This window comes from Anser anser (assembly GCF_964211835.1).
Source record: "Anser anser genome assembly, chromosome: 2".
In the NCBI taxonomy this organism is placed as follows: Eukaryota; Metazoa; Chordata; class Aves; order Anseriformes; family Anatidae; genus Anser; species Anser anser.
Genome location: NC_139721.1, coordinates 107,520,066 through 107,542,216, shown reverse-complemented (window position 1 = coordinate 107,542,216; position 22,151 = coordinate 107,520,066). Strand labels below are relative to the sequence as shown.

The 22,151-nt window shown below is 38.6% G+C and overlaps 1 protein-coding gene across 15 annotated transcripts in view; it reads left to right on the top strand.

The window, feature by feature from the left end:
- TNS3 (tensin 3) overlaps nucleotides 1-22,151 on the top strand; it is a 258,468-nt gene that overhangs the window by 63,387 nt on the left and 172,930 nt on the right. For 10 of the 15 annotated variants that reach the window (XM_083823142.1, XM_083823146.1, XM_083823140.1 and 7 more), the window contains 2 exons: nucleotides 4,201-4,312; nucleotides 19,113-19,150. In XM_083823142.1, coding sequence (XP_083679268.1) covers nucleotides 4,201-4,312; nucleotides 19,113-19,150 — 150 coding nt within the window. The remainder of the gene's footprint in view (nucleotides 1-4,200; nucleotides 4,313-19,112; nucleotides 19,151-22,151) is intronic. The other 5 variants (XM_083823137.1, XM_083823136.1, XM_083823133.1 and 2 more) reach the window with 1 other exon arrangement.

Genomic DNA, 22,151 nt, shown 5'->3' with positions numbered 1-22,151 from the left:
TTCTATATGCCATAGAGAGCAGAGCATGGCCAAAAATATTTGATTTCCTTGTGTGGTTAAGCAGAAGAGTTTTTCCTTTTGAAAGAGACATAATGCTAGCAATTGAGGCCAGCTGCAGTTACAGTCTCTTTCTCGGGCAGAAATTCAAAGTTTGTAACCTGTGGTTCTGCACTATGTTCTTCCAGTTTTTGCCCCTAACAATCACATGCAATTCAGATTCCAGCATTGAGTCTTGTGAAAAAAAAGGAGTATTGCTTGTTCACTTCCCTCGGATGGTTGTTTTCTGGTGTGGTTATTTTATTTTTTCCCCTTGGTATTTTCCTTAGTGGAGAACTGTGGAAGCTGTACCAGGTAATGACATAGAAACCGTGGTCTCGGCTCTTCTAGGTTTCATAGCACTTTATGCAGAGTTCTAGTGTAAACAGCTCTGAGTGCTGAATCTCATAAATGAACTATTTAATTGAACTCCTTGGAGATCCAACAGCATAATAAACGGTAAGGGACAAAGAATCCACATTTTCTAATTCAGATGCAAAAGCTGTGTTTCCAAAACACCAAAGAGGAAAACTAATTTATTTACATTATAAATGAAGCAGTCAGGTTGCCTAACTGATCAATTAATGTTAAGACCTACCTTCACTGCTCAGAAACTGGTACTTAATGTATTCTTGTGACACTTGTCTTGCTTTGGAACAGTGCAAGTGTCAAAGCTTGCAAAGAAGTGTTTGGGAGGTAGGAAATAAGAAGAAGGAGGTCTAGATGTAGAATAAACTTTCTGGAAAGCTTATCCATGAATTTCTTCATAACTGCAAACTGTGCAAAACTGTCCCTTTCAGAGAGAGCTGCAGACTTGTGTAAACTTTACGCAGAAGAAGAACTCTGGAAGTAAGAAGGGTGATAAAATCTAAAATGAGAATTCTTTTATATGTGTATCCATATTTATAAAACAGAGAAGCTGTAGCAACTCTGGATATTGGTGGAGATCATGGTATTGCTAATTCTTAGTGTAGAAGAAGCTGTGGAGATGAGGGCCTCTTAGATCTTTGGGCATAATGCTTGAACTTCTAGGGTGCATGACAGTAATGACACTTTTCCTCCTAGACATCTTAGTCTTTTCAGAAACATACTCTGTATTTTCAAATGAAAAAAAAAATCAAGGCAAATTTTTTGAAAATAATAAATTTTGTTTGCCATTAGGTATGTTCCTACATAATGTTGGAGCTCAGCTGTTCTTTTTATTTATGGTTTAATATCAATTATAATTATGACAACAGCTTTCAATTTAGTATGACATAGCATATTGCAAATGTCAGCAAGATTATAAATGGGGAATATGAGGGAATTTGTGACTCCAGCATCTGCGGTTAGTGATTGAAATATCTAATGATGCATTGTAATTACAATTCAAATTTATTTCTCAAATGTTTCATCTAATGCCTCTGAGGACACGGACTCTTCTGCTATTTCCCTCAATAAGTTCTGCTAATTAAGTGATAGAAAGATTTTCCTGAGAGTCCAGCCTGAGTTTATTCTTTCAGGCATAAGTAATTCCTACCCTGATGTTTATGACAGTACGTTAGTTATCTTGGCTTTACACTGTGGCTAGGACCAACATTTCCTGAAGATATTGTTAATATTAGACTAACTCTTTGTACCTACTGGTGAGCGTGGCTTGAGGCTGAGCCAAAATCTGCTCTGGAGCACGTGTGCTTTTGAGCCCCCAGGCCTACTCAAGGCTTATTGCTGCTTCTTAGGGCTCTTCTGAAGTTTGGGGTAGGCCCCTGTGGAGGCAGCACGTAGAAGTGCCTGGGTCTTGTGGTACATTGTTTTTGTGGCTGTTCTTATGTCTGCCCAGCAGCTGTGTTGTAGATGGTTTTTAGAGTCAACTAAACCCTTTGCCTGGGGCCATATTAATTAAAGCCACAAAGAAATCCCATGTAACTCACTGCGCCACACTGAATCTTTCCCTTTAGATGTTATGGATGGAAACAGCATTGTGGGGGTCTGGCCTGCCTGTGTGCAGAGAGATCCCTTTCTGCTTCTGGACACTAAAGCCACTAAAGCTTAGTACAGTTGAAGTGTTGAATGCAAGCCCATTTTTAGTACTGAATTTAAGAATAGCAAAGGATTATAGCAAATGAGGTTACATCAGGCTGGTTGCCAGTCACTAGTGGGGTCCCCCAGCATTCAATTTAGGGCCAGTTCTCTTCAATGTTTTTTGTAAATGATCTGGATGCAGGACTGGAATTAAGTTTACAGATGATGCTAAATTAGGAGGAGGAGCTGACTCCCCTGAGGATGGAGAGGCCTTGCAGAGAGATCTTAACAAATGAGAGGTCTGGGTATTCACCAACTGTATGAAACTTAACAAACCCAAGTGCTGGATTCTGCACCTGGGACTGGGTAATCCTGGATATATGAACTGAGGTGGAGATGGGAGTTTGGAGAGTAGCACTGCGGAAGGTGAATTGGAGGTGCTAGTTGATGGCAAGCTGAATATGAGTCAGCAGTGTGTTCCAGCAGTGAAAAGGGCCGGCTGTATCTCAGGATGCGTTGCACACAGCATAGCTAGCCTGTCGAGGGAAATGATTGTCCCACTTGACTCCGCACTGTTGTGGCCTCACCTTGAGTACTGTGGGCAGTTTTGGGCTCCACAATATAAGAAGGATATAAAACTATTGGAGAGTGTCCAAAGGAGGGTTACAAAGATGGTGATGGGGCTAGAGGGGAAGACATATGAGGAGTGGCTGAGGTCACTTGGGCTCTTCAGCTTAAAGAAGAGGAGGCTGAGGGGAGACCTCATCACTGTCTACAGCTTCCTCACAAGAGTGAGCAGAGAGGGAGGTGCTGGTCTCTTCTCTTTGGTGACTAGTGATAGGATCTCAGGGAACAGCATGAAGCTGTAACAGGGGACGTTAAGGCTGGATACTAGGAAAAGGCTCTTCACCAAGAGGGTGCTCAGGCACTGGAATAGGCTCCCCAGGAAAGTGGTCATGGAACCAAGTGTGCTGGTATTCAAGAAACATTTGGAGAATGCTTTCAGACATGGTGTTTTTCTTTCTTTTTGGGTGGTCTTTTGCGGAGTCAGGAGTTGGACTTGATGATCCTTCTGGGTCCCTTTCAATTTGAGATATTCTATGATTCTATGAAATGTGAAATGAAAATGAGAAACATAAAGAATCACTTGGGGATTTTCATACTCTGGGGAAATGTATTTCTATTTTTAAACATGTCACTGGTATTTCTAAATGTGGGACTTGTTTTGTCCTATAGTTACTATATTACTACTGTTACACTTTCCTCAGTGGGTATGTCCATTCCATGAAGTACTGCCTTAATGCCTTTGATTTACCAGGATACTTTGTAATGTAAGAAAAAAACCAGGAAGGTTAATAATGCTTCAGTTCCAAAATTGATGTTGTTTTCTAGAAGTCTGCCAATGAAACTAAAGGTTGTTACACCCTTCCAGGGGAGGTACTGACTCAGTTTCAAACTTTGGTAGCCTCCTCTAATGTGTTACCTAACTGTTTCCTAGATAGTAGAAGCCACATAAGACTGGTAGTATATATGGCATTAACTTTTACTGTTCTCTTTCCAGTTAGAGATTTCATTATTATATTTTAACATGATATTTCAGTTACTCTTAAACACTGTGTAAATGATGTAATTTTAAGCTAGTGTACTTTTCTTACGCAGGAAAGAAGCAAGATTAATTTTAAAGTTAATAATCTGTGCCGAAATCAAGCTTGCGTAGATGCTTCTTGTTTTATTTATTGTATGAAAAGTGCAAACTCTCCTGCACCAATGTAAGTTTCATTGGTTACCATGATAACCACTGCACCATGTGCATTGTGCATCACTTACCTTAATTTTAACCAATTTAAACTGAAACAATACAACTTTTCTGACCTAAGGTCTTATCTACATGAAGGCTGTTCATTGAGATTATTCTGCATTTCTTTGTAGAAGATGGTCATAGAGAGTTAAGATATAAAATGTCTTGCAGTGTCTTTGCACTGGTATGTGATAGGTTTCTCACATATTGTTGCTTCTCACACTTGAGAGCGGAAAGCTTGTAAGAGAGAGGAAGTGGAGAACACACTTTGATACTACTTTTATACTACTAGTGATATGCTACTGCTACATTTCATTTACTGAAAAACTGAGGGAAGTCTGACATTATATTCCCCTTGCTTTCAGCCTCAAGAAACAGCATCAAGGTCTCATACCTTCAAAAAAAAGTCCTTTAAGAAATTCAAAATTTGTGGAATCTGCAAACAAGTAATTGATAGCCGGGGCATTTCGTGCAGGGGTGAGTAACATATGATGTTCTCTGTTTAGTTTCTTGTTGTATGAAAGAAATTAGTTTTATATTAATGTTAAAGTTTATAAGAATCCATGATTCTGGAATTCCCCCTGGACTAAATATAATCATTACCTTGACTTATTTCCTTCCTTTGTACAATACTGTGCCCTGTTTTTTTTTTTTTTTTGGGAGGAGGGAGCTGTAGTATGTAGCTGGACGTGTATAATTATGTGCTTTTATTACTGTGCTAGGCAGGCAGGTTCCAGAATAAGCCAATGCCTGTGCAGGCACTTAGGAGCATGTGAGTGAGTGATGTGTGCACAGTGTGTGACAGATGCCTCTGGAATTCAGCCTCCAACAGAGAAAGAGAAAGTGACCCAGAGTCACTGAGGCATGAAGGTTTTTCTCTGCATTACTTTGCTAAAATTCACAAGAGCAGCCATCTGTTTTTTTTTCTTAATTTTTCTAGTTCCATTCTGCTCTGCGTAATCCTTAGTCCTTCAGTCTAATCACTCAGAGTAACGATGAAGAGAGCCGTATCCTGATGGAGAGACTAGAGACACAGCTATCTCTGGTGTCGTTGCCCACTCCTAACTGCTGTTTTCCCTCACTCTTCTACCTTCTTTTGTAGAATTGAACATACTTGCCTCTTCTCCATGGGGTACCTGTGGGAAAGGCCTTAGGCAGAAGTGAATAATGGGAAAGCTCAGTAGGTCCTTTCTGTAAGCTGTTGAGGGTTAGGGGGTCTTAACTCCCTGTACTGATTTAGTCTGTTCAACTGTTGTTGTTACATGTTAAACAGTTTCTCTACTTTCTGCATGCATGGTTTACCTCCTAGTAAGAGGATGCTTTTGTCTATTCATCTGAAGTGTAGTTACTCTTTTCACACCACCTCCCAGTTCTAAATGGATTTCTCTGAGGGATAGAGGAGGAGATGGGAGACTTGAATGTGGAAGGAATGTGGGCTTTTCCTTCTACATGCAATGCTGAAGTAAGGTACAGATTTTGCAGATGAACAATTGAATGTAAAATACCTCACTTGTTCAGCACTGTTTATCAGAGGAGTGGCAGTTGCCGCTCCAGAGTATGCACTTCTTTAATATGTCTTCCCTCCTTCTGGAGGTTGGTCCCAAAGTTCTTAGGATTTAGTTGTTTTCATCTTAGCAGAAATTGTTAGTATTGTTAGAAAGAAGCCTGCTTAGTAGAGAAATTGTATTAAGACCCCCTTGATCAGGTTTATTGTTAGAAACAGTGTTCTTCTGAAGGGAAAGGCCTTTGAAGTGGGAATAGAAAAAATATTTGCCAGGTTGCTGTGGATTTGAGTCCTTATAGCCCAGAGCTGGAAGACTCAAATTCAGAAAAGCCATGTCAGTGTCCTTATCTACTGTTCTGCTCTTCTGGACCTCATTCTTACCAAGAAAAGAGAACCTTATTGGGAATATGAAGGTAAAAGGCAGCCTTGGTTGCAGTGACAATGAATTGGTGGAGTTCAGGAACCTGAGGGCAGGGACGAAGATGAAAAGCAAGCTCACAACTCTGGACTTCGAGAGTATACTTTGGCCTCTTCAGGGATCTGCTGGGAAGAGTCCCATGGGATAAGGCCCTGGAGGGAAGAGGGGCCCAAGAACAGTCCATCCCAACAAATGGGGGAAGTAAGGCACAAATGTCTATGTAGATGAAGAAATTGTTCCTGGCCAAACTCAAACATAAAAAGGAAACACGCAGAGGGTTGAAGCAGGCATTTCTCCTTTCCAAGGAGGAATACAGGAATATTGTCCGGGATCCAGGGATGCAGTTAGGAAAGCTAAAACACAAATCAAATTGAATCTGGTCAGGGATGTTAAAGATGAAGAAGGTCTTCTGGAATTACATAGGTGACAAAAAGAAGAGTGATGTAAATGTGGGTTCATTGCTGAATGAAACGGGGACCAGGTTATACAAGGCATGGAAAAGGCTGATGGAGTGCCTTCTTTGCCTCAGTCTTTACTGGCAAGATGAGCCTTCAGGAATCTCAGGTCCTAGAGATGAGGGGAAAAAGCTGGAGCAAGAAAGTTTCCCTTGGTGGAAGAAGATCAGTTCAGGAAATACTTACTCAAACTGGACTGGAGGAAAGCGAATATCACTCCTATCTTCAGTAAGGGCAGGAAGGTGGACTCAGGGAACTACAGGCTGGTCGGCCTCACCTTGATCCCTGGGAAGGTAATAGAACAGCTAATCCTGGAAACCATTTCCAGGCACATGAAGGACAAGAAAATTATCAGGAATAGTCAGCGTGAGTTCAGCAAGGGGAAGTCACACTTGCTCAATGCGATAAGCTTCTACAGTCCTGGCAGTTGAGGAGAGAGCAGTGGATATTGTCTACCTGGACTTCAGTAAGGTTATTGACGCTTTTCTTTGCCAGATCCTCATAGAAGGGCTGTTGAAATATGGTCTGGATGGCCAGACAGTGAGGTGGATCAAAACCTGACTGAATGGCTGAGCCTAGACAGTAGTGATCAGCGATGCAAAGTCCAGCAATGAGTGGAGAGCCCTCAGGGCCAGTACTAGGTTTAGCCCTGTGTCCTAGTTTTGGCTAGGATAGAGTTAATTTTCCTCCTAGTAACTGGTATGCTGCTGTGTTTCTCATTTAGTATGAGAATAATGTTGATAACTGGCTGATGTTGTAAATTGTTGCAGAGCAACACTTACAGTAAGTCAAGGACTTTTGAGCTTCTCATGCTGCCATGTCAGTGAGGAGGCTGTGGATGAACAAGGATCCGTGAAGGGACAAAACCAGGACAGCTGACCGAAACTGGCTGAAGGGTTATTCCATACCATGTGATGTCATGCCGAACAATTAATATGGGGTGGATGGCTGGGGTGGTGTCAGACCACTACTTGTGGGTGGGATGGGCATCAGTCAGTGGGTGGTGAGCAATTGCATTGTACATCACTTGTTTTGTACATATTATTACTACTACTATCATCATTATTATTTCTCTTCCTTTTCTGTCCTATTAAACTGTCTTTATCACGAACCACAAGCTTTTGCTTTCCCCCCTCCCGCCCCCAATTTTCACCCCCATCCCACTGGGAGGGGAGGGTGAGCAAATGGCTGTGTGGTGCTTATTTGCCGGCCGGGTTAAACCACAACATCCTGTTAAACATCTTATTAATAATCTGGATGATGGGGCAGAGTGTGCCTTCTGGCAGTTTGCATATGACACAAAACTGTGAGGAGTGTCTGATTCACTAGTGGGCCATTCTGCCATCCAGAGGGACCTTGAGAGGCTGGAGAAATGGGCTGAAACCTCATGAGGTTCAACAAGGGGAAGTGCAAAGTCCTGCACCTGGGGAGGAACAAGCCCGTGGACCAGCATGTGCTGGTGGCCACCCATCTGGAAGGCAGCTTTCCAGAAAAAAAACTCTGGATGTCCTGGTGGACAGCAATTTGTACATGAGTCAGCAGTGTGCCCTTGCTGTTAGCAAAGAAGGCTAACAGTATCCCTGCATTATGTGAAGTATTGTCATCAGGTTGAGGGAGGTGATCCTTCCCCTCTGCTCCTCACTGGTGAGGGCACACCTGGAGTACTGTTTGCCGTGCTCAGCTCTCCAGTACAAGAGAGCCATGACCATACTGGGAAGAGTCCAATGCAGGGCCACAGAGATGATGGGCTTCAGCACCTCTTTTCTGAGAAGAGGCTGAGAGAGTTGGGGCTGTTTAGCCTAGAGGAAGAGGCTCAGAGGGGATCTCATCAATGTATGTAAATCCCTGAAGGGAGGGTGCAAAGAGGCAGCCTCTTTTCATTGGTGCCCAGTGACAGGACAACAGGCATGGACACAAACCGAAACACAGAATGTTCCCTTTGAACATCAGGAAATGTCTTTTTTTTTTTTTTGTGTTTAACTGTGAAGGTGACTGAGCATTGGCACAGGTTGCTTAGTGAGGCTTTGAAGCCTACCTCCCTGGGTATATTCAAAAACCATCTGGATATGGCCCTGCTTGAGCGGGGAGGTTGGACCAGGTGACCTCCAGAGGTCCCTTACAACCTCAACCATTCTATGATTCAGTTAAGAGGCTTACCATTTGTCTTGTAAACAGATCGCAGATTGATAAGCGTGAGCAAGTTTTTTTATTAACCTAGGGTTTAATAGCTTTGTTCAAATAAAGAAGCTAACAGTACATGCCAAGGTAGTTTAGCACTTCGTTGGCTTGTTCCAATAATTGGCTTGAAATATCAGGAGGAAAACAAAATTCTCATGTATCCAAGCTATTGACGAGAGTTTTCGGGGGGGGGGGGGGAGGGGTTGGAGGGGGAAGGGGGAAATGGGAGAATGGAACTAATTTTATAAACAAGTCTTATTGGGACCTCTCCAAAATATATTCATTCCCCAGATGGGTACATCGATGACTGTGGCACATCCATGTCTGACGCTGGCTGCAGTAATTTTCTACAGGTTTCTGAGTGCAGTTGTCAGAAGGAGTCCCTCAGTAGTATTGCGTGTTCCCTCCCCTCTCCCCCCTTTTTTTTTGATGCAAGCATGTAGCAGATTTACCATCCTTCCTTGGCACCTTTTCATAGAATCATTAAGGTTGGAAAAGCCCCCCAAGATCATCTGCTCCAACCATCCCCCTCTGACTGATATCACCCACTAAACCATGTCTGATAAGTTAACTGTGAGATGCGAGCAAGCATGAGAGTTGCACAGGGTGAAATGATGACTACAAGTAGTTTGAATTTAATTTGAATTTAATTTGAATTTAATTTAATTTTAAGAATCCATTTGTATTTTAACTTACAGCATGGACTTTATGAAGCAGAGCTTTGGAAAAGATGGAACTAAAAGTTGTCTGTTCCTTCACCAGCCCTAGAGTGCTTGAAATGAAACTTAGTACAGTGAACCTCCATTAATATGAAGAAAAATAAACCAACTGTTTCAGAGCCAAATCTTAGTGCTGCTTTTTTGCTAAATTCTACCTGTTGTTGCTGTATAAAAGTGAGCAAGTTGCCACTGGGAGGATGGAAGGGAGAAGAAAAACCTGTAGTTGAGAACAAATGAAGTTCCCGGGTGTATTAATGAGGAAGTCTTGCTTTTTAGTCATTTGTCCTGAGAAAATAGTAGTTGTCTGTACTGAATGCAAGTTCCTTGCAAACTCTAGTATCTTATCAGCTAAGAAAAAGTTATGTCATGAGAAGTGAAGGAAGGGAAAGGTCTATATTGGTCACTATGTATGTAGTATTTACTTTTTATGTAGCAATGAGTCATCTACTTGTTGCAAGAAGAGAGCCATAACTGGGTGTTGTAACAACTGGTCAGATAAGTTGTAATTATTCATTGGCAGCCCTTGTTCAGGTACGTGTTTGGCCCAGTCTTGCAAAACATGTCCTTCGGTAGTGACCAGTTCTGAATGCAGTGCCTGAAAATTTCCCATGAAAAATAAACGATTGACTGGAATGCGTGCTTGAATGATGATGTCACTCTGTTGTTGTATACTTTAGTCCACCTCAGGAAAGCAGACCTAATTGTACTGATTTGATTTTTAACATGTTCTACAAAAACAGTAGCAAAAAGGAAAGGAAGATTTGAAAAGGGGGTGAGCTGCTGTTTTAAACATGGTTGTAAGCTGGGCTGTCTGTTTGATGCAGCTATTCATTAGTAAGAAATGGAAATCAGCAGTTGATGTCTACAGCACATGCACGTTATAGAGTAAACTGTGACTGCTTATGCCTTTTCAGCCCTACCTCAAACTTGAAGGCTTTTGAGCTGGTTTGATATGCATTACATTCCCTGCATTACTTTTCAATTTAGATCCGGGTGGAGTAGATAAACATCCTAATTACGCACATTTGCATATTTGACCAAAGGGCCTCTTGATGTTTTTTAACAGAAGCCTCTTGATGTTTTTTAACTACTTAACCTAGATTGCAAATATTCAGTATTTTACTTTAATTGTAAACAAGCTGTCATAACTACATAATTTCTGTGTATTTTCCTTGTGAATTTCTATTTTCTCTTATTGTATTACTATTATGTTTGATAGATGTAAAAATATATATATTTTTATTTCTTTTTAAATTTCCTCTGCTTTCTTTGTATTATAATTCATTCTAGATTTGTTGTATTGTAACCAAATGACAATTAGTCATAGACAAGACGAGAGATTTTTAGATAATCTGAATCTTCTCAGTCTCCAGAAAGAATTTTTCTGGCTAATTAAAAACTTCAGTACAAGTTTGGAAATTATGAATGGTTTTAAATTAGATGGTAGTTATTTTTTAGCTGTAAGACCGTTGATAAATGAAATAATGACAAATTGAAACACTTTAAACACTATTGTTGATGAATCACCCCTCCTGCCCAGTTAATGATTAGATTAACATGTTTACATGCTGCGAGTGAGGCTTTACATGCAATGCAAAGCATTCCACACATTAGATTTTTAATTTAAAGTAATATTAGTTTGGATGAACTGAATATCTTTTTGTTGATGTAACCTAGCCATGAATGTGCTGGTTTGGAGAATATAGTTTGGAGGGGTATCAGTAGGAATGTTTGTAGAACTTAATTCCTACAGAAGTGATACATAAGCATCCTTATTGAAACACATCCCTCCACAGAGCTGAGAGAAGCTGTAAAATTGGCATCCTTGGCTAAAATTGGCTAGCACAGTGGGAAGTGTGTGTCTGAACACGTGGGAGATTTTGGCAGAAAATTAAGTAAGGTAACTTACTAAGGTGAGTTCCTACTCATGTATTTTTTTTTCTATTTTATTTTTTAAGGCAAAACATCTAGTGGAATGTTTCTTGTTCACAGCAGCCAAACTGCATCACATGTATTAGATCACACTTGAGAAAATAGCCTGTAGTGAAAACATGAGTCCCATCTTCCTTTACCTCAGTGATAAAGGCTGAGTTAGTCACACCAGAATTTGGTCAGTGGTTATAAGATTTATTTTAAAGGTAAGATTTAAACCACCAAGATTTTTTTTTTTTGGAGGGAGAGAAGAGGTACAGCTTCTTTCATTACACTTAATAAATGAATTTTTTTTTTTTTTTTAAGTAAAAAAGGACATATTCCTCTCCACAGTTTTCTAGGAAAATTGATGACTGCTATGTGGTCTAGTGTAGCTACAGTTTTGTAAACTTAGCCAACTTGAAGACAACTCAAAAATTCCTAAGGGTAAATTTGTACTGAAATTAGAATTATCTGCTGGAGTCCAACAGCCAGAAATGAAATGCTACCTTTGCTACAGTGTGTATTTCCAGTGTGATAAACACAATATGCCCTTTGTGGAAGGGACCCTGAAAGTAGATTTTGATGCATTTGGCTAAAACATCACACTTTTAAATGGCTACAAAACAGGGAAAAAATAGCCAAAAATAATATAGATAGATTTAAATAAAGCAAAGATGGGCAAAGAAATGTGTTGCAAGCAGTGCTGAATATTTTGTTCTGGTACATGAAGAAAGCTTCAAGAAACTAAGCTGGGCTACAGACATAACTCCACTTAGACACATTCAGGATCTGAACCCTGTAAATAGGTAAAAGGGGAATTGTTAGCTGATATTATGCAGAGTTCCCATTTGTTGTCATTAATAAGATTAAAAAGACAACACTTGGAAAATAAATACCTACAACTGCATAAAGACTTGAAGTATCACGCTAACATTTGCATAGCCCGTAACGCTTTCTCTTCTTGAAGGTTTTTGTGACTTATTTCTGCTCTAAGAGTTTAAGAACAGCTGTGAATAAAAACATGCAGGCATATTAGGTCTTATTCACATAATGAACAAGCTAGTTCTACAGAACATTAGCTTTCTTGTTCTGAAGGTCATCCATTTTAAACTGATCCTCGCTCTTAGCATAACTTACATAGGATATGTTTTCAAGATCCGCAGTGAGCATGCAAACTTCCCTTGCAATATTACTTGCACTGTCTGGAGACAGTCCAGATTTTTTTTTCCCCATTTGTTTCATGTTGGCTGCTGGCTACCGTAAACCATTATCTGGTTGAAAGGATTTTTTGGATGAAGTGTTGCAACATGGGGTTGTCTGGAGGAGGTCTAAAAACAACCTTCAGTTCTAGACTGGATTAAGGTTTAATCATTTCCTACCTGATTAGCCATTTGTAGCTTATAAAGAAAAAAAAAAAGATGCTGTTTGAGTATTTCATTCTTAAAAACATCTAAACATCTTCACTGTGCTAACGTTCTGCCATTGTAACAGCATCTATGGAAATTAAGCAAACAAAGTCACCACCAATGAAAACAAACAAAACTCTCTCTCCCTCTCTCTCTCAAAAAAACAACAAAAGCAAACAACAACAAAAAACCACAACAACAACAACAAAAAACAACAGCAAAAAACCACAGCAGCCAGGATTTTTCAGGAGGCAGCTACAATGACAGTCTAACTGTAAGCATGTTACTGTAACAATGTAAATTCCCTGGCAAAATCAGCAGGAAACATGATGATCACAGTTTTTCCTCTAAGATGGAAGAATATGGGAGTAAAGGTTAAAAAAAAAAAAAAGCCATAATATTGCAGTAATAGTGCCAAACTACTTTTCTGTTAATAAAGGTTTTCCACTGCTGTTGTCAGCAAGAACAAATGGAATATTTCCTTTGCAGGAGAGCTCATTCACAACACTTCTATTGTATCGCTACTTGAAGTCAAAGATGCTGAGGTTTTGCACATATTTCCTGTAATGGTCTTTTAGGCTTTATGTTCGAAACCAATGTCTACAGTCCCTGTCATGAAGTGCTGGGAGGAATATTAAGATGAAGAGACAATGGTTGGCTGAATATTTAAACACAAAAAACCCTATAACAAAAAATAACCAAGTAAAGAAAACAGGAAGATATTTGTGGCATAGGAAATGGACCAGCAGATGTTGCTGCTGTAGTGTGGCCGGTTAGTCTTGCAACATCTTTGGCATGTGACTCTTAAAAATAAGTTTTTCATTTTGCGGCTAAAACCCAGTATTTCCAGCTATAGGACTCTTTCCTCTTCAGTGTGCCATCTTTTTAATGCAGTTAATTTCTTTGTTTATTTTTCATACTGCTTTCATTTTAGATCTTTATTGTGAGTTGAATTGCTGCAGAGCTGGTAGGAACACCAGAAGAGTATGTGTAATGGTGCAAGAGTTTTTTTCTAATAATCTGATCAGTGTTATTAAAACCTCATAAAAATATAAATAGCTAGCTAGTGGTATAGTTCTCTCTGTCATTTGGGACATGTTAGTTGTAAATGTTTTTCTGTACCAGGCTCTGCCTGGAGAAGACCCTGTCCTGGCAGCCTTGCTATGCATTTGTCAGAACATCTCGATTTGTTTTTTTCAATTAGCAGTTTTTCTTCAGAACCAATGACAGACCTGGGTTTTTGTGCAATATATTTCCTGCATGGGGGAGATACTACTCAGTAGTGGTATTGCTAGACTACTTAATAAAATGGGTAGGCTTTACCACTCCTGCTGCGCTATGACACCGATCTTTCTGTGGCATTAGCAGAGGAGACTGGCATTGGGAACTATAAAAACTAAGTGTTAATTACACAAATCTTTTTATAGGATTAGATTAGATTCCATTTGTTGTGGAGTCCTCATCAAGGACTCCTACGTTGCTGTCAAAAAAAAAAAAAAAAAGCTGTAACAGCATGTGCATATATTGGCAAAGTCACCTTTGCAGATGCTGAGGGAAAGAAAGCCTTTTTCAAACAGCAGGGCCTGTGATCCAGTATCCTAATTTATTACTTGCCACTAAGAAGGTAAAATTAGTATCAAGAGCTTTTGGGAGGGGCAAGTGTTCTTTCTTGGTGTTCAGTTAATTATTAAACAGAGTTATGTCTCTTAAGTGCTTGCTTTATATGCAAGTTTCTGCCTCTAAGAGGGTATCTGAATTGTCTTGTCATAGAATTCATTAAAAAAAAAGGAAAATCACATGATAAAAGCTGAGGTTAAGTGTCAGGTTGATCTTATAAAGTACTTATGCTTTAATATTCATTGCATGTAGAACGTGACAATGTATGGATATATATTACCGATATTATAAGTTCAGTAATGCTAAAATGTGATAACGTATATAACCCTTGTCACACACAAAGAAAAAGCTTTGAGCTATTTGTTCTTATGATACCACTGTAACCTACAATGTTGTAGCAGCTTAGGTAAACCATAAATTATTCTGTGGTTAGTGTACAGAAGTATTCTATTATTTTGTAAATATATTTTTACTGGTTTTCAGAGAGCATCTTAAATGCATGAATGTAAGAAGCAAAACTTTAGTCTCATGAAGATCTTAGATCATAAGTCTGAAAAATATGATTAATTACTTTTATCCTTTTATCTTTATCCTGGCAATGGTATTGTTAACTTTCAGGAGTTAACACATCTTCATTTTGATACGTAGGAAATTATTATTATTTATTTATTTTTTTTTCTTGTTTAAAAAGGTTCTCAGCGCTATTGTTTAGGAAATGTTTTGAAGTGTAGTAAATAGCCTAAATATGGCTTGGCTGCCATTTCATTGCCAGCTGGCTAGGGACAGTTGTTCTTGGAACTAATGCCAGAAACCTTAAACAAAAACTTGGAAAGGCATGTTTGTTGAGAGCTGATGTGTGGGATGCAGTCATTCAGCTGTTGAGTTGAAGAACCGAACTAGCATTGCTGAAGTACCCTTACTGAGTCCTCCAGCTGGTTTCAGATACACTTGTAAATTCAAAAACACTTGGGCTGTAGTCTGGAAAAAGCCAAGTGCTATATCCTTCTAAGATTTGCCTGAAGAATGCCAGCATTTGGTAGAAGTTGTTTGTTGAGATCTTTTAACTGTAAGTTGGATATATTTTCCTTAACAATTGATGTGCTGTGAGTATGCTCAGTTGTTCATGTGCTTTTGCATTAGATACCTTTTGTGCTGAAAAGGCATGGGCTTACATGATTGTGGCGTATTACTGCCTTTTTTTTTTGCCATATAAGTCTTATGAAAATGCATTTCTAATGTTCAAGACTTCTCTGGAAAAACAGCTTGCATAATGAAAAGTGATTCAGTCTCTCTGGAAGTCTTATGACTGAGGCAATCCATCTCTTTGGAAGTACCATAAACTCATGGGCAGAATCAAAAATAACGCTGGGCTGAGGGAGTGCTACCATCCAGAGAGGATAGTTCTGCAAGGTAGTAACATTAGCTGTGACAACATAAATTCTAAGTAATACCAGGCGAATTGATTCTTCTCTGTGGGTGAGTTTTAATTTGCTTGGTTTTGGAAAGGTAATATCACTGTTGTTAACAGCTACCGCGTATAAATCCATAGGAATTGCACTGTAAAAGGATGTACCTGAAATGGAAGCAGTAGTTTTGTCCACCAAGTTTTCTGTGCTTAGATCCTTGGACAGTTGTGACTGCCAGAGCATAGCCATCGATACATTCACTCTGTGTGCCTGCGTATTTCCTCTACCCCGCTCTTGGTGTTTTCTTGATACCTCCCTTTCTGTCATCTCACTAACATTTGAAACTGTTTTTTCTTTTCTTTTTTTTTTTTCTCTTCCTAGGAAGAGATGATGTGGAAATAGGAGAGACACCAGAAAGTAGAAGGAAAAATTACTCTAACAGTACTCTAAATTAATTCTATTTGTTCTTTAAAAACATTCCTTAGGTTTATCTCATGACTGTACCACACTAGCAGTTAAGTTGTTGGTGGGAATTACCTAGAGATTGGTAATTAGCTGATGGTTAGTGATCCAGAGAATAGAATACTTCCTTCTGGTCAGCTGTTAATTCTAAAGCAGTGTTCTATGCTAACAGTTTTTGTTGTTGTTATTTTTTAAGTTGGTTTTAGCAAGTGATCGTGTTTTTATTAAAAACAAGACTTGTGTGTTTTTGGAGTGTACATGTGTGTATATGCATCTATGTATTTGTGTACATATGTATAAACAGAGACATGTAAGTATGTGTGTAAACACTTATAAGTATTTATTTAGATCTTTATGTGTATAGAAAGAGTATTTTACCAGCAGATGAAAACTTGAAATGTTTCCTTGAGTGTTTTTTCAACTTCTTTAGGAAGATATGGTTTTGTGATACGGTCCAGCGATAAGTGCTGGTAGACAGATTCTATTCTAGTATTTGCTATTCATTCACTCCATGTAAATATTCTGTAGGTGTGATTCAGTTGTCCCTGCTGTGTAGTGGAGGTAAAGCTTGCTGTGCCTCACTGGGCACATCATAGATGATGTGAAATGCTTTGAACTCTTGAGCATCTGTTAAATGCCTGGAAAGGTCTGTCATAATGGGCTCAGTAGCGTTAAGTTTTGTTGCTCTGGGCAGGGATTTACTAGCAAAACTCGAATCTATCAGGAAAAGGGAATTGGTGTTTGGATCTGTTTGTGCTTGGAGATCAGTTTCTGTTCTCAGGATGTAGCTGGTATGCCTGTTAGGAGCTATGTATGCAATGAACACTTTGACATTCACTCAAGAGGGAAGGGAGAGAATCTCCTTTCTGCTTCTTATCACAAAAGCATACTTCGCTCCCGGCATCTGGGCAATCAGTGATCTCATTTCGGAGTGTTTATTTTTATCCAATTTATTATCATCATTAGCTTTATTAGGTAGTGAGGGAGAGAAGTTAATGACTTAACTAGTCTAATCCATGGAAATGCTGGATTGAGCTTCCGTTCATGTTCCACCTAATCTGTATTAGCTGATTATTTCTTGAGGCTTTACTTCGTTTCCTTCGAATCTCATAAAGATAGCAGTGCTTTGTTTGTATTCTCCCTGTATTTATGCATGGAGTTTCTATGCCATACTTTGTTGTTGTTGCTTATGAGATTTGCAGTTGATGTTCAAGGTTAACTCATGTTTGACATCAGTGGTTTCTTTCCACCAAAGATGGTAGTACTGTTAGGTATGTAAGAGCAGGCAGACTATCAGACTTTTTGGTGTACATAGAAACTGGATAAACTCAATGGCTGCATTTTTTTAATCTGCATCTTTAATAAAGACTTTGTGTATTGTTTATTGTTGGTGACATTCATGTTTAGGTTTTGCATAAGCCAGTAGCAAAATCATGGAGGCTGCCATTTGTTTTTTGATCTCTTGTATTTCATTTAGTGTTTTCTTTTTTTTTTTTTTTGGTATTTCATTTTCTCCCCCAGACATCGAGGCATAAGCATCAGTAAAGAAAACAAGAGAAGCTCATCTGTAATGTCAGGGCTTCTGGACATATTTCCTGTTTTATTCTTTACCTTTTGTGATTGTCTTTTAAAAATTGCAGACTTTCAAAGCACAGTTTTAATTGTCTCTGTTTGTTTCACTGTTTCACATGAGGTGTTAAAGTAGGTTGTAGAAGAAATGGTACACATGCATATTTTTAGAACATCTGTTACCCTTTTACAATGTCAAAGTAAATCTTGCAGGTTTAGATTACAGAATCTCCTAAGTATGCTATGTCTGTGCATGAAATTGCTTAATGAATTTAGCATGTTCTGTGCAGCCATGCAAGATTTTTTTTCCTTGTTGATTAAAAACCATTCTCCATTTGCTTTAAGGTTGGTAGCATTTGTAAGTAGCATATGGTTATCAATCATTATTAATACTAATAGAGGTGTATTTGTATGAACAGTAATAAATGTTTATGTTAAAGAATCTTGATCCTGCTAAGTGCTATGGACTCAACTTATCCAGAACTACACTACTCTTTCTTAATTTATGCTTTGGAAAACTAAATGAACATAGCACGTACAAGATTACTTAAGAAAATAGGTGAATAAGCCTTAGAGTTTGACCTGAGAAGTGACTGGAACATGAGGGGTTTTAATTCAGCAGACAATGCACTTGATTCTGAAATGGTTATAGTCGTGTATTTGCTGAACTCACATCTTGGTACTTGTGTCTTTGCCGTTGAGTCAGGTTGTAGAATATCTTTCTCTTGGTAGAAGCAATGAGAAATGAGTATAGCTTTCAGCTTTAGTGGTCTAAGATTGGATCCAATTAAACTTCCAGCTAAACCTATGTGGTATTCTGCTGCTTACTGATCTTGGAGATTGTATAACTACATTTTCACTGAATTTAAAATACAGTTTAGCTCTCAGTAACCCAAATGACAAACAATGCATGAAAAGAAGCAAGTTTCAGAGTAAGGAAAGAAGTGCATAGAATGGAAAATCTCTCAAAACCAGTCTCTGTCAGATTCTAGGCATTATGCTATTACATCATATATCTTCACTCAGCTGGTTACTTTTTAAATTGAATGCTGTTTTCTGAACCTAATTTACTGGTAGAAGTCATCCTTTCCTGCTGTTATATCAGCAGAAAATTAAAAGAAATGAAGTGTTACTCTCGCAGATAATGTTTACAGCACTGTGCAAGCTTTTTTTTCACAATCAGAAAATAAGCTCTGAACAGACATGGTCACTTGTGAGTTGGGAGTCCCCCTGCTTTTCTTCAGTCTCTGGAATTGCTGATATGACTAAGATTCACAGGGTTCATTGGGAATAATTTGGTCTTAATCTCAGTGGTATTAAGATGGTAACGCTTCTGGTGTATGGGCAGCTGTAAAGGTAGATGACAAGATCATCAGCACATGAAGTTTAACCAGACATAGATTATCATAAACTAATAGAATGTACAAATCTTATAACATTGATGTAGATACCCTTACAGTAAAGAGTAAAACCGAAGTGTATTGTGCCTTTTGTTTTAGTAGTTTTATTTTGAAATATGCTGTTATAACCTGAGGTTGGCTGGGTTTCTAGTAAAAGGTTGATCTGAAGAAATTGAAGGGAGAATCCACCCACTCTCTTACTCATATAGTTTCTTTGCTTTTGTTTTAGTTTGCAAGTATGCCTGCCACAGGAAATGTGAAGAGAAGGTAAGCAAATTTATTCTCCTCTGTACTTGCTGTTGATCCACATGTATTTGAAGTTTAGACTACAAAAGCTGTGTCAACTAATTAAGGATATGATGATGATTAAATCAGATGCTTTTTTGTCAAAAAAGAGTAACTTTTTACTGGGGTGTTTTTCTTGACTTTAGTAAAAAAAACAAAACAGGTCTTTGTGTAGTGAAAACATCTGCAACAGTGGTTAAACTTCTCATTCCTCTCATAGGAGGACATGTTTCAAGTTGAAAACAGCAAGTTAGTTGGGTGAAATACAAACCACATGGTTACACCAGGGAAGAAAAAATGAGTGAGTGAATCGGGTGTACATCTAAATTTTACAGCAAGAGAGATTTAAAGGGAAACTTTTGGTGTTGGACTATGAAAAATACAAACATTATTTTCAGTGCCTACTTCAGATTACATCCACCAAGTTCAGTTTCATTACTAGATTTTTAATTTTTAAAAAAAAATCTGAATCCCTTTCACACAAGGAAATACCCAGTTCTGCCTCCTAGTTTATCCAATAGTCTACAAAAAACAAAGCTGTTTTCAGTTTTTATTGTTTCTTAGTGTTGTATAATTTATGTTGAGCTTTGCTGGCCTTTTGTTCAAGGCAACCGTCATTGCCCATTAGTGTTTTCAAAGCTCAGAGTGAGTTTTAGTTAAAACTGACTTGAATGTAGATGTTGAATATCAAGATGTAGATGCAGAGTGTCAAGGCAGCACAAATCTATATAAAAGCAAAAGGGCTATTCTTCAGCTGGTGAAAATCAGACAATTCATTCATAACATACAGAAACAGACTGAAAAGGTACTTCTGTGGTCTCAGATGACTTAAAAATCCCCCATCCCTAGATTTGAACATCTTTGATTTACATAGACTGTTGCAGCCTAAACCTTAGTGTTGGAGGGGTTTATTTTGATTTCCTAGAGCCGTCTTCTCGGGATAACATTTTCTGCTTTTAACTAAAACCACTGACCAGCATTTGCTTTGTATGAAGACAGCATTTTTTATAGTTAGAGCACTTAGCTTCTAGAGTCCACAGATCTATTACTACTTCCTGTGCTGTTGACTTGATGTTTGACCTTGAGTAGGGATTTATTTTGGTGTTTCCAGGAAATATGAATAAATTCAAGAAAGAGGTCTGCTTGAGATTTGTCAGGGCCTTTGGGGAAGTTCTGGTAAACACAAGGGTCGGTTGGTTGACAGTCTCCCATTTCAAGTGAAAATGGTACTTATGTGTTTCAAAATCGATGTGTTACATGGTGTGCTGAATAAAAGTAGATTTTTTTTTTTTTCCATGAAATAAGATGGAAAAATACAAACGGTTGTAATTAAATTTGCAAGCAAGGTGTTTACAATCTAACTATACATTAATGATTAGTAATAGTTATGATTATTACTATCATTAATATATATTAATAGAATTAGAGGTCTAGAAGTAGAAGGGAAACAGTTTTGTAGAAAGAAGTACATTTTATTAGACCAGATAATATAATTGATACCTTCTTGCACATTAGCTTTGGTTCTTCAAACAGCACTTGCAGTTTGGAATTCTACAAGCTTCTGTGGGGAAGAACCTGGTTTGCTGGTAGCACTGGTAGCTTGCAGGTTAACTTGTGTATGTGCTACATAGATCTAGAGTTTCCAGCAGTGGTGGTACAGAAATGATGCTGGAGGCTGTGGTAAGAAATTCTTTAAACTTGTTTTGGAGACAAATCAAATCATGCATGTACCTTATGTTGTAAACAGGAAAGTGTATTTCAATTAGTATTTATGCTCTCAGGCATTTGGGTGTTGAGTGTTGAAAAGATGGAGTGCTGGAAGTAAATAATAGCATAACTATTGTCAAGATGCTCATGTATATATATATATATATATATTGTAACTATTTGAAAATAAATTACTAGTAAGTATTACAGACTATAGAAAAATGAGATATTGCAGGAACAAGAGCTGATTGAGTATTCAGTGATTTCATATGAGAGGGTTAGAGTTTTTTTTTCTGATTTTCAAAGTTGTAGAAGGACAACAAGTAGCTTATATCCAACATTTTTCTGGAAATATTTTCTTTATACCTACTTATATGAAGCTGCAGTTGGCTGTCTGGAATAATGTTATATAATCTTGTTACATTGGTGGTCATCCTGATTCAGATCTGATTTTTGCTTTTATTGCCTAACATGGCATCTGTATTTTCATTTGGTTATTGGATTAAGGCAGGAATGGTTCTCATAGCTGTTTAAGCTAGACTGAGAATATATTAAGACCATCTAAGAATGTTACAGGCACCCTTGAGTAATAGATTTGTACCCATTATTATATCCACTGATTCAGATTCAATTGTGTGGAAAAAGAATCATGGACTCCAGTACCTCTTTTCCCTAGAATATGTTTTAACTCCAAGACAAGTGTTACTCTCTGCATTTGCAATAAAGCTACCCCATTTGCAGCTTATGGGAAATAACTATTTTTATATTAGTTGAACATCCCCTAAGACAAAATGTGTTAGCAGTTAGCTGAAAAGCATTTGGAAAGGGAAGGGAATGAGAACAAAGAATGTTGCACTTAGAAACACGGAATTATGGAGAAGACCTCCAAGATCATCTGGTCCAACAATCACCGTACTACCAATGTCACCCACTAAACCATGTCCCTAAGCACCATGTCCAACCTTTCCTTAAACACCCCCAGGGATGATGACTCCACCACCTTCATAGGCAACCCATTCCAATGCCTAACTTTTCTTTCTGAGAAGAAATGTCTCCTAACTTCCAACCTGAACCTCCCCTAGTGCAACTTGAGGCCATTCCCTCTAGTCCTATCACTAGTTACCTGTGAGAAGAGGCTGACCCCCAGCTCCCCACACCTTCCTTTCAGGTAGTTGTAGAGAGCAGTAAGGTCTCCCCTGAGCCTCCTCTTCTCCAGACTAAACAACCCCAGTTCCCTCAGTCACTCAGCCAATAAGACTTGTGTTCCAGACCCTTC